Below are 19,930 nucleotides of genomic sequence, written 5' to 3' on the forward strand. Positions count from 1 at the left end.
TCCTGGTATGAAGTGATGGTATGGCCCCCACAGAGCCCTGATCTCAACATCATCAAGTGTGTCTGGGATTACATGAAGAGACAGAAGGATGTGAGGAAGCCGACATCCACAGAAGATCTGGGGTTAGTTCTCCAAGATGTTTGGAACAACCTACCAGCCGAGTTCCTTCAAAAACTGTGGGCAAGTGTACCTAGAAGAACTGATGCTGTTTTGAAGGCAAAGGGTGGTCACACCAAATATTGATTTGATTTCGATTTCTCTTTTGTTCATTCACTGCATTTTGTTGATTGATGAAAATAAATGATTAACACGTCCATTTTGGAAAGCATTCTTTGTTTACAGCACTTTTTCACACCTGCCTAAAACTTTTGCACAGTACTGTATATATTCAAATATACACAAAAATTACCTACAAGACACCTTAAAAAAATGTCAATTTTATTATTTGAAAACCTATGCATTGCATACAAATTCATCCCCACATTAAATATTCAAATCGAGTCAAGTAGACAAATTACAGAAAGCACACAGTCAGAGTGTAGAAGACTTCAGCCATGATATGAATGTCACAGTCTACCAGATCTGCGAAAGGCTGAATCCGGGAGTCTGTAGGCACCAGAAATGAACTTCTGACTCCACACAATCCAAATGGCGGGCTGGGTCAGGATCTCGAGGCGGACTTCGTTACCTTAAAAACACGTAGGAGAACTTCGGCAGAACAAAGCAGCAGGTCAAAGTCACTGATGCATTGGAATTCCTCGACGTTCACCATTGCTATTCGGTGTAGCGAATGGAGGAAATTAGATACACAAAGCAAAAAGTGCAAGTCGCATGAAATCAGTTTCTTGAAATTCGTTACTTTTTAAATTACAAAACAGGGCAACTTAATGTGTTATTTCTGTCTAAAACAAGACAAAAGTGTCAGAGGAGCCACCATCTTTGTTCTTTGTGCCTTCAAGTCCAGCTGGGCTGCTCTCTGTATACGCTCGACCTCAGTGGGGTGGCACTCGTCAGAATGACCTGCTCAGACGTTTTGGACATGTGGTCAAAATTGCAGACTTGTGTGGTGAGCGATTTGCGGCTTTCGGTGCTCACTCGTCCTCTGCTCTGATGCTCTGTGCTCCTGTGCTTCATGGTGAAGCAGCAAGAAGAAAAGGCCGTTTTAAATTCTTCTCTAAACTTGCCTGAAAACAAAGAGAATAAAGAAGGAGGAATTCAATTAGACATAAACCGAGCATTTGATTGGGTTCTTGTTGATGGCGTTGAAGATAATCAAGAGATGATTAACTGTGATAATGATGGTGGTGGTCCTGAGACTAATGATGATGATGATAATGCGATGATGAAGAGCTGGTAGGATATGGATGAAAATAATGATGATGTAATAATGATAATGGTAGTTGTGGTGACAATGACGATGATGATGAGCTGGTATGATATGGATGATAACAATGATGATGTAATAATGATATTGGTAGTCATGGTGATAATGATGATGATGATGATGGGTTGGTATGATATGGATGATAATAATGATGTAATAATGATAATAGTAGCCATGTTGATGATGATGATGGTGATGATAATAATGATACTGTGACAATGATAGCACTGATGGTGGTGTTGATGATGTTGAAGATAACCATGAGGTGCTAATGAAAACTATGGTAATGATGGTAGTGATGGTATTCAGATTAATGATGATGATGATGATGATGAAGAACTGATGATGATGAGTTGGCATGATATGGATGATAATAATGATGATGTAATAATGATAATGGTAGTCATGGTAACGATGATGATGATGATGATGATGGTGATGATAATAGTAATACTGTGACAATGATAGCACTGGTGGTGGTGTTGATGATGTTGAAGATAATCATAAGGTGCTAATGATAACTAAGGTAATGATGGTAGTGGTGGTATTGAGATTAATGATGATGATGATGAAGAAGTGATGATAAGTTGCCATGATATGGATGATAATAATGATGTATAATAATGATAATAGTAGCCATGTTGACGATGATGATGGTGATGATAATAATGATACTGTGACAATGATAGCACTGATGGTGGTGTTGATGATGTTGAAGATAACCATGAGGTGCTAACGATAACTATGGTAATGATGGTAGTGATGGTATTCAGATTAATGATGATGATGATGATGATGATGAAGAACTGATGATGATGAGTTGGCATGATATGGATGATAATAATGATGATGTAATAATGATAATGGTAGTCATGGTAATGATGATGATGATGATGGTGATGATAATAGTAATACTGTGACAATGATAGCACTGGTGGTGGTGTTGATGATGTTGAAGATAATCATAAGGTGCTAATGATAACTAAGGTAATGATGGTAGTGGTGGTATTGAGATTAATGATGATGATGATGAAGAAGTGATGATAAGTTGCCATGATATGGATGATAATAATGATGTAATAATGATAATAGTAGCCAAGTTGACGATGATGATGGTGATGATAATAATGATACTGTGACAATGACAGTACTGGTGGTGGTGGTGATGATGTTGAAGACATTGATAATGATAACTATGGTAATGATGGTAGTGGTGGTATTGAGATTAATGATGATGATGATGATGAAGAACTGATGATGATGAGTTGCTATGATATGGATGATAAAAATGATGATGTAATAACGATAATGGTAGTCATGGTGACGATGATGATGATGATGGTGATGATAATAATGATACTGTGACCATGATAGCACTGGTGGTGGTTGTGATGAAGTTGAAGATAATCATGAGGTGCTAATGAAAACTAAGGTAATGATGGTAGTGGTGGTATTAAAATTAATGATGATGATGATGAGTTGGCATGATATGGATGATAATAATGATGTAATCACAATAATGTTAGTCATAGTGATGATGATGATGAGGTGGTGATGATAGTGAAAATAGCGATGCTAATGATAAAGATGTGATTAAGATAGCACTAGTGCTGGTGTTGATGTTGATGTTGATGTTGAAGATGGTGATTGTGATGAGATGATAATAAGCACAAAGACTTGATGACAATTAGGGTGTTTGGTGGTGATTCTGGTTATGATGATGTTGTTGAGTATAAATATACACATATATAAAGAGCAGATAATGATAACAGTGGTGGTAATGATGAAGCTGATGGTGCCTGTGGTTAAGATGAAGTGATAATGACAAGTTCATAGTGCTGGTAACAATGGTGGTGTTGCTGATACTGAAAATGATGGGGTTGGTGATGAAGATGATGATGATGATGATGATGATGATGATTATGATCAAGTGAAAATGCTAAGGTGTTGGTAGTGGTGATGATGAAGACATAACGGTGTCCTAATGATATTAATGATAATAAAGATGATGTGATAACAATAACAGTGGTAATGTTGAAGATAATGTTAATTATTGAGAAGGTGATTATGATAATGGTAGTGGTGATGATGATGGTGATGATGCTGGTGATACTAAGTCTAAGGATGGTGGGTATCATAATGATATTAATGATAATATGACATTAATGATAACTTGAAGATAATGAGGATTATTGATAAGGTGGTAATGATAATGGTGGAGGAAGTGATGACGACAATGATATTGAAGATCATAATTAAATTGGGTGATAATGGTAACAGTTTGATGATGATGATGAGGAGGAGGATGTGTTGATAATTAGAAAACTGACAGTAATGAGTGGATAATGACAGCATCAGTGTGAGGACATTGAATTTAATGATGATTATGATCATTTGGGGGTGGTGATGATGATGGCAAGTGCATTAGTGATGATGATGATGATGATGATAATGATGATGTTAAAATAAATGTTTTCAGGAAAAGAAGCACCCATCATAAACAGCAAGTTACATGACTTTTTGGTCCCCGGCTCCCCCTCATTCATTGGTCAAGATTCCTCTCTTCAGTTCAAAATGCCATCCCCATGTGACTTGTGCTTCCTGTTTACGATGGGCGCAGATTTTTCCGGAAGCACTCAAGTCAGCACATTAAGTCGAGTAAAAGCACCATGTCCGCATTAACGTGTGTCACCACCAGATGGCACTTGACCACATTAAAAGGGCAGGTGTAAACACACTGGTGAAGAATCACACTGGCCAGATTCAGAGTCGGTCAGAAACAGGCAGTGATCTTGTCTAACATGAGTGGTCGTGCAAATGGGTTTTCTGCCCACATACAACAGTGGGAAAGAAAAAAAAAATTGGCAGCAGTAAGGTAGGTCGTAGAAAAGGGGGCCATCCCAGGCGCCAGTGTGGCTTTAAAAAGTGAGCTTTGTGGTGGCAGCAGCAGCATGTGTGAAGTTGAGTTACCATTTCCTCCATAAGGTATAACAAATCTTAGCCCTAGGGTGGCACAGTGGTGAGTGATACCACCTTATAGCACCCAAGACATGGGTTCAAAATCTGTTATCGTCTTTAATGGCATCTGCTTCTTCTCCATCTGTGCCTGTGTGGACATTCCAAAAATGTGTGTGTCAGGTTGACCAGCACCTCTAAAATGACCAAATACAGATGAGTGCGCCCTTTGATGGACTGGGACACAACACTTTCTTTCCACTTATTTTTGGTGAGGCATCATGAGCAGCCCGTTTCCATTCTGATGGCTGCTTCACTGACGCAGCCCACTGTGCCGCATAGATAGACAGGAGCAGACACTGGAGACGCAACTTATTGGCAGGTGTAAATGTGAAGTACATACAAATAGATGTGTGTGTGTGTGTGTATTCACCCTGAGATGCACAGGTGGCCTGTCCAGGTGCTGGTCCTGCCTCGTGCCAGATGCCTCCTGTTTTGGGCGCCTGCTTCCCTGTTAACCCCACTCAGGGATAAGCAGGTTTAGAAGATGGAAGGATGGATGGACAGAAATAAGGCACAAATACCACAAACAATGTAGGCAGGACCCCGATCGTTCGAGCCATGCTGTAGCCTGACTGACCCCTGACCACCGCAGTGAACAGCATTTGGATGATCAAAAAAGAAATGATACTTACCACTGAGAAAATTATAGATAATTGGGTTTGCGGCGCTGTTGGCGTACACGAGCCAGTGTGAAAATGTAAACCAGGCGTAAACACTCTCTCGGTCATCTGTGTTGTCAAAGGCGCCAAAGACCCTAAAAAAAACAAAAAAACAAAATGGGTCACTAATTACAAAAAAAGATGACCGTCTCAAAACTCTTGTGTAGATTTTACTGCAGTTACTATAAATTATAAATCATTTACAACAACAACACCCACCCACACATCGAATGATTTTTGTTGGGATCCTGAGCTCATTGTTTTACTTGGCACCCTGTCAGTTACTCAATATTTTGAACTTTGAGATGAAAGAGCAGTGTAGATAGATAGATAGATAGATAGATAGATAGATAGATAGATAGATAGATAGATAGATAGATAGATAGATAGATAGATAGATAGATAGATAGATAGATATGTGAAAGGCACTATATGATAGATAGATAAACATGAAAGGCACTACATAATAGATAGATAGATAGATAGATAGATAGATAGATAGATAGATAGATAGATAGATAGATAGATAGATAGATAGATAGATAGATAGATAGATAGATAGATAGATAGATATGTGAAAGGCACTATATGATAGATAGATAAACATGAAAGGCACTACATAATAGATAGATAGATAGATAGATAGATAGATAGATAGATAGATAGATAGATAGATAGATAGATAGATAGATAGATAGATAGATAGATAGATAGATAGATAGATAGATAGATAGATATGTGAAAGGCACTATATGATAGATAGATAAACATGAAAGGCACTACATAATAGATAGATAGATAGATAGATAGATAGATAGATAGATAGATAGATAGATAGATAGATAGATAGATAGATAGATAGATAGATAGATATCCACCTTAATAAAATTGTATGTGTGTCTGTCATTCCAAAAGATGGCACATCACATATATTAGCATTGAATTTATTTTGCACCTTAATAAAAGGATGAGGGTCTTTGTGTATGTCATTCCAACATATGGTGCATCACAAACAGATGCAGTAGTAAAATCCATTGCACTTGTCACTCCAACAGATGGCACATTACTAACATTAACATTGTTTTTACGACACATTTAAATCATTGACAGAGCAAGGAATTTAAAGGTGCATCAAGACATTTTACAGGTAAATGCAAGGGCAGCTGTCCATGACTACAAGCTTAAGAGAGGTTGGGTGATGTGACTAGATGAGGACCAATGCAGACTAATTCGACTAAAGAATGATTGAAAAAGACCATGACATGAGCGGAGTTGGGAAACATGGTATTTGAAAGTCTTTAGAAGAGGTGGATGGAAACTATATATATATATATATATATATATATATATATATATATATATATATATATATATATATATATTGTGGCAGGTGGCCGGGTGTGGTCATCAGCTGCCTGCCTATTTAGATAGATAGATAGATAGATCTTTATTAAGGGGCCGCCTCCCTTCAATCAAGGCTGGAGTCGGGTGAGGAGTTGGACGAGGTCGGAGAGGAGGTGGCAAGGAGAGGCCTGGAGTGTGTGAGAAAAGAGAGAGAGAGAGAGAGAGAGACGGCTGGGGAAGAAGCCGGGACGAAGAGAGGTGGCTAAGTGAAGCCTGGACTTTGGGAGACTGTGGGGGTTTGGTGGAGGTGCACTTAGAGACTGTAAATAATATAGTGTAAATAAATGTGTGGTGATGGCTGTAAACGTGTCTGCCTGTCTGTGTCCGGGCCGTACTATTTCACAATATATATATATATATATATATATATATATATATATATATATATATATATATATATATATATATATCCATCCATCCATTTTCCATCCCGTTGAATCCGAACACAGGGTCACGGGGGTCTGCTGAAGCCAATCCCAGGCAACACAGGGCGCAAGGCAGGTACCAGTCCCGGGCAGGGCGGCAACCACTGCAGAATTAATGATATATCATAGATGCATATTTGGAAAATGGATGGATGTTTGGATATATCATTAATTTAAAAAGAACAAATTGGTATTAGTGGGCTCCTAAAACTGTTATGAAAACTCGGGTCGCAAATACTTAAAGGTTGAGAAACGCTGAGGTAACGCTTGTGGTTGGTCCGCCAGTTGGCAAACATCTGCCACACCTTCTTAGTTGCAACTGACGTTTGACAAGAAAATGCTAACTTTAGAGAAGAAACTTTTTTTGTGACGCAACAGTGGGGGGGTCAACTCCATGATGACAGTGAGGAGCGCACCGGACCAGTGCAGCCCCGGTTAATCTACGAACGCATGGCCGACCCTTTCGAACCAAGTGTCGATCTTCAGTCGGAAGCAGACGAACAATATGGACAGTTACTCAGCTTGACGGAGTACGTAATGACTTTAAAGAGAAATGAAACTAACTGTGAATAAATAAGCACAATTATTGAAACAGAGTTATATGCCTCGACAACGGAATATAAAAGGTTAAATGACGACTTACTCTGCATGCAAAGCGACGAAGACGAACGTGAAAGGCTACGTAAAGGTTTGGATGTTAAACTGAAGACTTTACGTGCGTTTCTTGGACAGACGGCGGAATGGGTTACGGAAACGTGTCAAAATAAAAGTCTCCTCGAGCCGCCTCCCGATTCTGAAAACCAGTACAAGGTGTACAGATTTATTGACGGTGTCGCTCAGGTCTCAGTTGCAAGAAGCAGATCACACATTATATATATATATATATATATATATATATATATATATATATGTATATATATATATATATATATATATATATATATATATATATACAGACTGTGTAGCCTATGTACTGTACATATAGTAGTATTTATATTGTGGATGAACCCCGGCCGGGATGCCTATGTAGTGGAGGGACCGAGGGAGAGAGCATATTCATGGCATTACCTCCCCGGAATGCTAGATGGCAGCCCCCCTGGGTTGCAGAAGTGCTTCGGACTCTCACAGCGCTCCTTGGTAGGTGAAATTTGGGGTAGCCCCGCTGGGTTCCGTGGGCACTGTTAGGGGGTACAGCAGGTACTGTTGAGCCCTGTGTGGCAGCACTTCCGGGTGCCCTATAAAAGGAGCCAGCTGCCATTACTCTAGGGGCCAGAGTCGGGAGGAACGGAGATGAAGCTTGGCAGGAGGAGTTGTGTTGGATTAAGAGGAAGAGAAAGAGAAGAAGAAGAAGAAAAGAAAGCGCTGTGTGCTGTGTGTGTGCTTTGGAACTGTTCTGTGTAGGTGGGAAACGGGGGAAGGCTTTCCCACAGGGAAAAAGAAAAAAAAAGCGTGTGTGCAGAACTTGGGTCAGGTTTAGGCGGCAGGGGCGCCCTCTGCAGGCCACAATATATAAATGCACTGTATACTCACTTATTCTTGAGACGCTGCGGTGGAAGACCGAGCTTAAACAATCGAAGGAAAGGAAAGGGCTTTAAGTTTGTTTTGTAGTGAGAAACTAAGATCAGCAGAGGGCGCTAAAGACACATTCATTAAAGGCTCTCTACTTCTGAAGTCTCCAGCTAATATAAGAACATATCAATGTGATGAGCAGGAAGATAACCCAGCAGAAACACTGAATGTGACAATTTAGTTCATAACTGTGGATTCCCAATCCGAAAATTAAAAAGTGTAATCATCTAGGTTTGTAAACTCATTCTGCAATGGAACGTACATATTTCATATTATGTACAGTATGCTTGTATAGTCATGGTTTGTAACGTTTCTACTAGAAAAGCTGAAGTTTGAAATTCCATGCAGTGCAGTTATGAAAACGGGCAGCTTGATGGCACAGTGGTTAGTATTACTGCCTTACATATTAAGGGTCCTGGATTTGAATCTCACACCCAGTTGTTGTCTGTGTGGAGGTTACACGTTCCTCCATGTCTTTTTTTTTGTTGTTGTTGTTCTTTATTTCGCCTTATACAATTTCTTGTATTAGGACTTTGTTAGTTTTCGCATACCCTTTGGGATCAGAGCACAGGGTCAGCCATTGTACAGCACCCCTGAAGTAATTACAGGTTAAGGGTCTTGCTCAAAGGCCCAACAGAGTAGGATCTCTTTAGGCAGTGATGGGGATTCGAACCGGCAACCTTCTGGATACCAGCACATGAGTTTTTCTTTGGTTACATTGGTTCTTCTCAAAGACCTGAGTTATTAGATTGATTGCTAAGCCTAAATTATCTTCTCTTCAGTCTGTGTGAAAGTGAGCCGAACAATGAAGTGGCCCCCCCACTCAGGATCGACTAATGTCTTACATGTGATGTTGTCAGGCTGGCTTCTGTCACCCATTAACCTGAAATGAATAGAAGGGTTTGAAAATGCTATGCTGTGTTATGCACTTGTGCCAATTTACAGGGGGCTACTAACCCCAAGTTAATTGTCCGGCAGTATTAGATTCCAACCACTAGGTGGTAGCAGTCAGCTATTTTATTTGGATGCATGATTGGCTATTTAACAGGTAAGTCATCCATATACTTATGTGATAAAATTAGATTATTATTTATCGACTATACAGTGCCAGACATTTTATTATATTGTGCCTTGTATTCTGTCTCTCTGTCAAACTATCTGTAACAAAGAATCTATCTATCTATCTATCTATCTATCTATCTATCTATCTATCTATCTATCTATCTATCTATCTATCTATCTATCTATCTAATCCTGCCTACTATACTAAAATTAAATACTATCAGTTTATTATATAGTGCCTTTAATATCTATCTATCTATGTATCTATTATATAGCGCCTTTCCTATATATCTATCAATTATATAGTGCCTTTCACTCTATCTATTATATACTGTAGCACCTTTCATATCTATCTATCTTTTATATAGTGTTTTTCACATCTATTATATAGTGTCTTTCATATCTTTTATATAATGCCTTTCACATCTATCTATCTATATTGTAATTATATAGTGCCTTTCATGTATCTATCTATCTATCTATATTGTAATTATATAGTGCCTTTCATGTATCTATCTATCTATATTGTAATTATATAGTGCCTTTCATGTATCTATCTATCTATATTGTAATTATATAGTGCCTTTCATGTATCTATCTATCTATCTATCTATCTATATTGTAATTATATAGTGCCTTTCATGTATCTATCTATCTATCTATCTATCTATCTATCTATCTATCTATCTATCTATCTATCTATCTATCAAATAGAACTTATCACACTATGTCTTTATCTGTTAATCATACAGTGCATTAATTTCTGTCTATATTCTTTACATACAATATACATTCTTTAACTCTATAGTAGTATAGTATGGTATAGAGTCTATACCATAAAGTACTGTTCGTATTGATTTTCAATCAAGCATTTCAATTCAGTGCAAATGTGTATACATTTTTCACTTTTGTCATTATGGGTTACTGAGTGTAGACTAATAGGCAAAATGGCAAATTTTTCCAATAAAATTAAAAATACAACACTGCACAATAAAGTGTGCAGAATGTGAAGGGGTCTGAAGACTTTGTAAATCCACTGAGTGTAAATACAGGGGTGGACAAAAGTAGGTTTACAGTTGTGAGTACGCAAAACACAGAGTTTATTCTTGTATTATTTACTAATTATTATATTATTTATCTTCTTATTCTTCTTCTTCTTAATGCTATTGAGATAATAAAAACAATTGCAATTATCATAACCTGCATGTCTTTTTCCATACGAACAACTGTAAACCTACCTTTGCCCACCCCTGTATATGGTCGACCAGATCGAGTCTCTTCGGTTCCACTTCTTCTTCCCACTTTAAATCTTCGTACCCATTAATAAACCTGTGGTTGAATCCTGCTGTTTCCACTTCTAGCGCTGAGTCGACATCCTTCGATGAATTTCAGCAGGTCTCACTCTCTCTGCCCAAAGAAATCTCGCTGCGGCGTGTTGCTCAGCAATGGTGCAATCCCGTAGTGGAGAGTCCGAGTTCACTTGACTTTTACACTAACGGCGGAGCGGGGTGGTGTGCGCGCTCGAACTACCCATAAGCCATTGCGAAGGCGTTACATTGCGACAGCTTCTACCTGTTGCGGTTATCGCGTAACTTTCAAATTGACTTCACTTGTTGATTTATCAACTCCCATGTATTTAGTAATTGTAGTAGTATGTTGTAGTAATTGATTTCTGTCTTTATCATAAACAATTAGGGGCCGGATGTGTAAAAGCCATTTTCTAGTTATTTAAGTGCGGTTAAATAGACAGAAGTATTTGCTAAATTAAGTTAAATGTTTTCCTATTAAAAAGTGCATAGTCTATGAGTGGTTCTTATAACCCCCACAAGCTGAATTGACTTGGTATATTCTAAATGTTTCTTGTCCCTCCGACTACAGATTAGTCTCAGTTAGTGACCTGTCTTGCTGTACGTAGGGCATGGCGGGCACACGGTTTTAAACCGCGCCTTAAAGTGCCCGGTAGTGTGTAACTCCGCGTGCTGTTTTTTGAACTTGCAAGCGCCATACGTTTAGAGCGTACTGAAGGTGAAGTAAAGCATCTTTTAGTATTGAAAACAACTGAAGTTTGACAAGAAAAGGCTAAGTTTAGAGATGAGACTTTTTTTTTGCTCTTTATTCTACGTGTGTAACAGACCATTTTTCTTTATTCTTGTGTGGACTGTTAGCTGTGAATTTTCACAAAACGTTTTTAAACGAACTTTTGGACGTGAAATTCCTTTCGGCACGCGTTTGACTCGTGCTTGATCCTGCCGTACCTACCGGCGGCTACACTAAAAGTTTGAAACCTGCCTGTTTAAGCCTGAACTCGGTCCGCGACGGAAACAATTTGAAAGACTCGACAGGTACTTTTAACCTTTGTCGTCTGATCGGAGTTGAACACTGTATAAACTTTTTAAACACCTTAAAGGGAGCCTACCCTGGTGCATGATCGAAATGACATCTCCACGCGGAAGCCCGAGTGGCCACCCCGACGATTGTGACGCAACAGTGGTGGGTCAACTCCATGATGACAGTGAGGAGCGCACCGGACCAGCGCAGCCCCGGTTAACCTCCGAACGTATGGCCGACCCTTTCGAACCAAGTGTCGATCTTCAGTCGGAAGTAGACCAACAATATGAACAGGTACTCAGCTTGATGGAGTACGTAATGACTTTAAAGAGAAATGAAACGAACTGTGAAGAAATAAGCACAGTTATTGAAACGGAGTTCTATGCCTCGACAACGGAATATAAACGGTTAACTAACGAATTGCTGTCCATGCAAAGCAACGAAGACGAACGTGAAAGGCTACGTAAAGGTTTGAATGCTAAACTGAAGACTTTACGTGCGTTTCTTGGACAGACGGGGGAATGGATTACGGAAACGCGTCAAAATAAAAGTCTCCTCGAGCCGCCTCCCGATTCTCCAAACCAGTTCAAGGAGTACAGATTTATTGACGGTGTCTATCAGGTCTCTGCAAAACCTCATAAAAGTCGAGCAAGTTCAGCAGCTACCTCTGTTGGGGTCATCAGGGCACAAGATGGGGCGCACGCGGCACTGCTTGACCCCGCCGCGGCTGCAAAAAGGCAACAGGCCGTGGATATGGAAGAGGCACCGCTAGAGGCTAAAAGAGACCAATTGGCGTCAGAGGTAGCAATTACAGAATCCAATGCAAGACTGAGAGCTCTTAAAGGACGCAGTCACACTCCAAGTACACCAAATCCCTATAATGTTCCTGAAAAACCAGACGAGAGGAATGAAGAACCATACGGTGCAGGTATCTGCAATTCTTTGTATACTAATGAAAGTAAATACGAGACTCCCCAAGAGCAGAATAAGGCACAAGTACCTTATGTGCCATATAGAAAGGTCCCAGTATTTGGTGGTGACCCAATGGACTATGTGAACTTTATTGGAACATTTGATCGTGCTATTGACGAGGTGATCGAGAGCCCCCGGGATAAATTAGATTTTTTAGCGCAATTTACCAAAGGCCCACCCCATGAAATTGTTAAAGGCTGTAGATACTTGCCACCAGCGGAAGGTTACACAAAGGCCAGAAAGACTCTTGAAAGCGTCTATGGAAACCAACTACGGATAGCAGATGAATACATTAAGAAGGCAAAAAGGTGGCCGCACATAAAGCCGAACGATGGAGAAGGCCTGAGGGATTATGCGGTCTTTCTTGATAGCTGTACGACCGTTATGTCCTGCAGCATGAAGAACGGGTGTGCTTTTGAGGACAGCGAAACCCTTTGTACTATCATCTCCAAGCTTCCACAAGAGCTGCGAGGACTGTGGCAAAGCGTAGCTCGGAGTATCGCAGGCAGAGAAAAAAGACGCGCACGACTCGCCGACCTGGTGAACTTTCTGGAAGAACAGGCAGTGACAGCCTTGGATCCTGTGTACGGCTCAGCCCCTCAACGCCATGCCTTCAAGAAGGAAAGGGGCAAGAGCAATAATCAAGGGACGTTTCCTCTGAAAGGCGGCCTGAGGAAAAGCAGTTGTGCTACAGGCTTTGCTGTTGCTGCTGAAAAGGGGAGTCCGGACACCTCGGTCAAAAAGGCTGGTCGCGCGTGCGGTAAGCCCTGTCTATTTTGCAATGAGGGTCACGATCTTGTTGAATGCAGTGCAATCCAGACACTAAAATACAGAAGTAGAATTGACTTTTTGAAATCGAAAGGCTTATGCTTTAAGTGCCTTAAGCAAGGGCATCTTGGTAAAGACTGTGTAGAAAAAATGAAATGCCAAATATGCTCTCATTTACATCCAGTCATTTTGCATATGAATAAGGAAATGGGTACCGACGATAAAGCCACGCCTCCTAAAAAAGAGGAAAAGATGATGATTTCTACTTCGTATGCTTCTGTGGAGCCATTAGAGGTGTGCACTGCCACCGGGGCAGGTGAAGAGTGTGCCCAAGCCGCGGTCCCTAAAATGAATGAAGGAGGCGTGGAAACATGCGCACTAAAAGACTCTGGCGGTACAGCGACGTTTCGCACAGAAAGTTTGCAAGAGCAATTAAATCTTGACGGAAGGAATGCTCAAGGCCCTATAAGCACCGCAGAAACGGACAAAGTAAATGAGCAGAAACCAGTAAAATGTCCTGTTTTATCGGAGTCGCAAGTCCGTGGGGTAGAAGAAAACCTATTTCATGAATTACCAGAAGATTATCTATTCCCTGGCCAGCCACCCTTTACCAGCACTGGAGTCAATTATTTCGGTCCCTTTCAAGTAAAAAGTGGACGGAGCTTAGTGAAGAGGTACGGAGTAATTTTCACTTGCCTAACAATAAGAGCAACGCATATAGAAATTGTCCCCGGCTTAGACAGTGATTCCTGTATCCAAGCCATATTCCGATTTATTTGCAGAAGAGGGCAAGTTAAAATCATGCGCTCAGATAACGGGGCACAATTTTTAGAAGTAGAAAGAGAGCTACGAGAAGCAGGTGAAAATATTCGGTCAGCAATGAAATGGCTTTTTATTCCACCAATGGCCTCCCACCGAGGCGATGTGTGGGAACGAAATATTAGATGCATAAGAAAAGTCCTAAGATCAGTACTTAACGAGCAGACACTCGACGAAGAGAGATTCCTAACAGTGATGTGTAAAGCTGAATCCATCCTCAACAACAGGCCCCTTACAAAGGTATCAGATAACCCGAACGACCCGGAGCCGCTGACACCCAATCATTTGCTGTTACTCAAGTTTCAAGCCAGTATACCCCCAGAACTTTATTCTCCTAATGATAATTATTTCCAAAGACGCTGGAAAGCAGCAAAGTACCTTGCCGATTTGTTTTGGAAAAGATGGACTAAAGAGTATTTACCAGTACTTCAAGAGCGTCTCAAACGGCGTTCACTAAGAAGAAACTTTGAATCAGGTGACACTGTGTCCTCAACTTAGATAAAACTGCACCTCGTGACTGACAAACGGGGAGTCAGAAGAGTTTGTGTGCAGACCAAAACCAGCGCACTGGGACAGACCAGTGAGCAAACTGCGCCAGCTCCGAAAAGAACAATCCATTGAGATGTCTAATCTTACATTTTGCACGCTTGTGTTTGTGCTTTTCAATTTAAGTTGAAGTTTCATTTAAGTTTAAATTTATGTCTTTATACAAATATTCTTGAAAAGTTACGACTCTTACTAAGTAACGTTGTAGTAATTGATTTCTGCCTTTAGCATAAACTTATAGGGGCTGGAAGTGTAAGAGCCATTTGCTAGTTATTTAAGTATGTTAGCCAATAAAAGGTGTCATTTTGCTTGGCTTTTCTCTACATTCATAATGGCTAACACGGTACAACACCCTAGTACTACATTATTTGACAGTAAACTATGCAACATACCATGATCAGCTTCTCCCAACTGAAGAGAGCCCCGTGGCCGGATGTTTGCGGAATGGCAGACCAACCACAAGCGTTACCTGTTAGACAACCACCCATACAATCAGGTCGGGATTCAGACTACGAATGTAATTATATATATATATATATATATATATATATATATATATATATATATATATATATATATATATATATATATAGATAGATATATGAGGGACGTTCAAAAAGTTTCCGAACTTTTATATTTTCTTTGGGAGGAGGAGTAGTAATTGGACTTTTCCTTTCAGTCCCACATCAATAACATCTCCCGATCTCCAGATAGATAGATAGATAGATAGATAGATAGATAGATAGATAGATAGATAGATAGATAGATACTTTATTAATCCCAAGGGGAAATTCACTTACTCCAGCAGCACCTTACTGATACTAAAAAACAATATTAAATTAAAGATTGATAATAATGCAGGTAAAAAACAGACAATAACTTTGTATAATGTTAAATGTTAACGTTTAAACGGGGTGGAATTGAAGAGCCGCATAGTTTGGGGGAGACATATTTCCCCATATTTCCACTTGCCTAACATTAATCGTATTCGCCCCTCCGTCACTCTCCACACCACTGCTCTTTTTGTTCATAGCCTTGTCACTTCTCATCTGGATTACTGCAATTCCCTTTTCTTTGGTCTTTCTCGCAAATCTCTTTATAAGCTTCAACTGGTCCAGAATTCAGCTGCCCACCCACATCATTACTAGAACCCCCTCTGTTCACCATATCACTCCCGTTTTGCAGCAGCTTCATTGGCTTCCAGTTCAGCTCCGAATTCAATTCAAAATTCTTCTCCACACCCTCGCCCCTCCATATCTGTCTGACCTCCTCCATGTTGCCGTTCCCTCCCACACCCTCAGATCCTCTTCCTCCATCCACTTGACTGTCCCCTTCGTCCGTCTTACCACCATTCAGTTGCTCTGCTCCCCAGCTCTGAAACTCACTACCATCTGAGCTTAGAAATATTGAATCATTTTCACTTTTCAAATCTAAACTTAAAACTCATTTGTTTAAGATTGCTTTTTCTCTTTGATTACAATTGCTCTGTCTGATTTTAACTTTTGTATTTTATTTTATTTTTTATAATCTGTGTTTAATCTATAGTTCTGTGTCCTTGAGTGTTTAGAAAGGCACCTACAAATAAATAAAATGTAGTACTATTATTAAAACGCTGGTAGACGCTTCAAAAATTACATCGCAAACGAAGGTGACTATGTGATTTGTTTTTGAAACTCTTAAAAAAAAGTGCGTTAATCTTTTGAACGTCCCTCGTATGTATAAACCCACTGCACTACTCTAATGGGCCCTCTTCTATGCAGTGGTGTGCTGGGGAGGCAGCATAAAGAAGAAGGACGCCTCACGCCTGGACAAACTGGTGAGGAAGGCAGGCTCTATTGTAGGCATGGAGCTGGACAGTTTGACATCCATGGCAGAGCGACAGGCGCTGAGCAGACTCCTGTCAATCATGGAGAATCCACTGCATCCACTGAACAGGATCATCTCCAGACAGAGGAGCAGCTTCAGCGACAGACTGCTGTCACCGTCCTGCTGCACTAACAGACTGAGGAGATCGTTCCTCCTCCACACTATGCGACTCTTCAATTCCATCTGGGGTGGGGGTAAACGTTAACATTATACAAAGTTATTGTCTGTCTGTATACCTGCATTGTTATCACTCTTAAATATTGTTCTTTATTAATCCCAAGGGGAAATTCACATACTCCAGCAGCAGCATACTGATAAAGTATCTATCTATCTATCTATCTATCTATCTATCTATCTATCTATCTATCTATCTATCTATCTATCTATCTATCTATCTATCTATCTATCTATCTATCTATCTATCTATCTAATGCTCCGAGGGAGTTAATGCTCTGGATATGCTCTATACCCCGGAGCTTCCATTATACGGGCATCCCAGCTGGGCAAGGACCCCAGCCATCCACCACATATACATACATATATATATATATACCCATCCATTTTCCAACCCGCTGAATCTGAACACAGGGTCACGGGGGGTCTGCTGGAACCAATCCCAGCCAACACAGGGCGCAAGGCAGGAACCAATTCCGGGCAGGGTGCCAACCTACCACAGGACACACACACACCAGGCACACACTGGGGACAATAAGAATCGCCAATTCACCTAACCTGCATGTCTTTGGACTGTGGGTGGAAACCCACGCAGACACGGAGAGAACATGCAGACTCCACACAGGGAGGACCTGTGAAGCGAACCCAGATGGGTCTCCTTACTGCGAGGCAGCAGCGCTGCCACTGTGCCGCCCTAACTATCTATATCTATATCTATATATATCTATATCTCTCTCTATCTGCGGTGGGTTGGCACCCTGCCCAGGATTGTTTCCTGCCTTGTGCCCTGTGTTGGCTGGGATTGGTTCCAGCAGACCCCCGTGACCCTGTGTTTGGATTCAGCGGGTTGGATAATGGATGGATGGATGGATGTCTTTCTCTCTCTCTCTCTCTCTCTCTCTCTCTCTCTCTCTCTCTCTATATATATATATATATATATATATATATACACTTTTGGGACCCCCAACCCCTGCCCTCCCCGCCTCGCCCCCAAAGGGACAACATGCTGAAGCGCCACTATAAGCACCAGTCGCCGATGGGTGATGTAGGGTACATTATAATGCAGGGAACAGTATAACTTGGCCACTAACAACACCCCGACCCTGCCCGTGTATAGGAGAGTGGTAGATCTCGCTATAATAATTAACTGTGCTGTTCCTGTTTCAGGTTGAATACAGCAGCTGGTTTTTACTAAAGTCCTGAGACTCAGATTCGTTTTTGGGGCGGAAGACAGCGACTCACGCGTCACAATATACACATCTACATACTGTATATAAACATTGAGTGCACTGTATTCTTTATTGCATTATAAAGTGCTTTCTGAATGTTAGCCCAGTGCGCAGCACTATATAAAACTGATTTAATTTCTACCCTTTTTTGCTTTATAAAGCGCCTTGTGACGATCTGCACTGTTACATAAACTCAACATTGACTAAACTGGCCTCACCATCAAGTGTGGCAGCTTCATGAAGACAAACACCTGGTGCACATTAGTGTGCAAACACTAATACAGCGAATTCTGATGAGATATTATTATTATTATTTAATAATAATAATCTGAACATAAATGATTCAACTCTGCTTTGTATGTGGTTTTAGTGTGGTGTCTTCCCTGAAGGTTGTATATTCGTTTCAATGTACTGCAGAATGCTTTTAAGAGCAATATGTGACTATTCGCTCTGTGAAGGGCACTCTATAAAATGAACACTGACTAAGCTGAGTTCTTGTTTGCTTTTTAAAGTGCCTCATGATCTGTGCTCCGTGGTGGGCGCTATATAAAATAAAGACTTATTAAATGATATTCCTGATTGGTTTTAATAGCATCTTCTGATGATGTGTGCTCTGTGTAAGGCACTATATCAAATAAACACGGACTGAATTGGTATGTGTGGGGTCTGATGGTGTTAGATAGATAGATAGATAGATAGATAGATAGATAGATAGATAGATAGATAGATAGATAGATAGATAGATAGATAGATAGATAGATATTTACTTTATTAATCCCAATTGTTATATTAACGAATGGCGTCACGTCCAATAAAGACGTATTTGTAGCGGTGGGCTCTACATAAAGTAAAGTTTGATTCACCGATGGCGCAGGTCCACACGTTTTGTGGTGTCACATGAGACCCTTTGAACCCATTCGATCCTGAACATCCCAGCAGTGCCAGTCCGTTTCGTGTCTAAATTCGGAGCCTGCCGTGTAAATTTTTACCTTTTTAGAATATTGAGGATGCTGATTGGCAAATAGCAAACCGCAAAGACAACGAGGACCACCACGAGCATTCGGGCCGTTTTCCTCCTGGTGCGAATCTGTTTAATTTCTGCTGCGACGGCATTGGTCTTCACCTTTAACGGCTCGCCGGGTGCCGGCGGCTGTGCTGAGCACTGTAGCGGCTTCCACTTCTTCTGGATAACTGAGGAGGTGCCAGGAATCTGAAAGAAAAAAAAGTTAATTAAACGAGCAATAAACTGAATCACAGATTCTTGATGCTGTCATTGTAACGATAGATGATATTGACACTTGAACTATTAGTGATGTCTGCATTAATCATGTGAAAAAAGAAATTACGAATATGAAAATTCTTGGATGTTGCTTATTGTGTGAAATTTAGAAAACTGTAAAATACATTGAGACCACATTAAAGAAATCATCTTTTTGAGTTTGTAAAGAAAGGAAGATGTAATGATAAATGATGTTGATCTCTGAACTTGAGATCTATTAGTGATGTCTGCGTTCATTTACATACCGGAAGCGGCAGGACGAATCAGCGTGTTTTCAAAAGTTGTTGCTCATGGCGTGTCCACGGCGGTTCAAGTAAAGAGCTACTGCTTTATAAAGCGCGTGTCGCTGAGTTATTTGAACCCACGATAAAACCAAAACAAAACAAAAAACTGTAATCTCGAGGAAAGGATGCCTTTATTGCTCCACG

At 40.4% G+C, this 19,930-nt stretch overlaps 1 protein-coding gene across 1 annotated transcript in view; it reads right to left on the bottom strand.

Moving 5' to 3' along the window:
- Positions 1-437: 437 nt before the first annotated feature.
- Positions 438-19,930, bottom strand: part of hcrtr2 (hypocretin (orexin) receptor 2) — a 100,056-nt gene continuing 80,563 nt past the window's right edge. Inside the window, exons 5-7 of the mRNA XM_028820382.2 lie at positions 19,213-19,433; positions 5,035-5,156; positions 438-1,184 (exon numbers count right to left, since the gene is read on the bottom strand). Of these exons, the coding sequence (XP_028676215.2) occupies positions 955-1,184; positions 5,035-5,156; positions 19,213-19,433 (573 nt within the window). The 3' untranslated portion in view covers positions 438-954. The remainder of the gene's footprint in view (positions 1,185-5,034; positions 5,157-19,212; positions 19,434-19,930) is intronic.

The sequence above is a fragment of the Erpetoichthys calabaricus genome, chromosome 15, assembly GCF_900747795.2.
Source record: "Erpetoichthys calabaricus chromosome 15, fErpCal1.3, whole genome shotgun sequence".
NCBI classification, from domain to species: domain Eukaryota; kingdom Metazoa; phylum Chordata; class Cladistia; order Polypteriformes; family Polypteridae; genus Erpetoichthys; species Erpetoichthys calabaricus.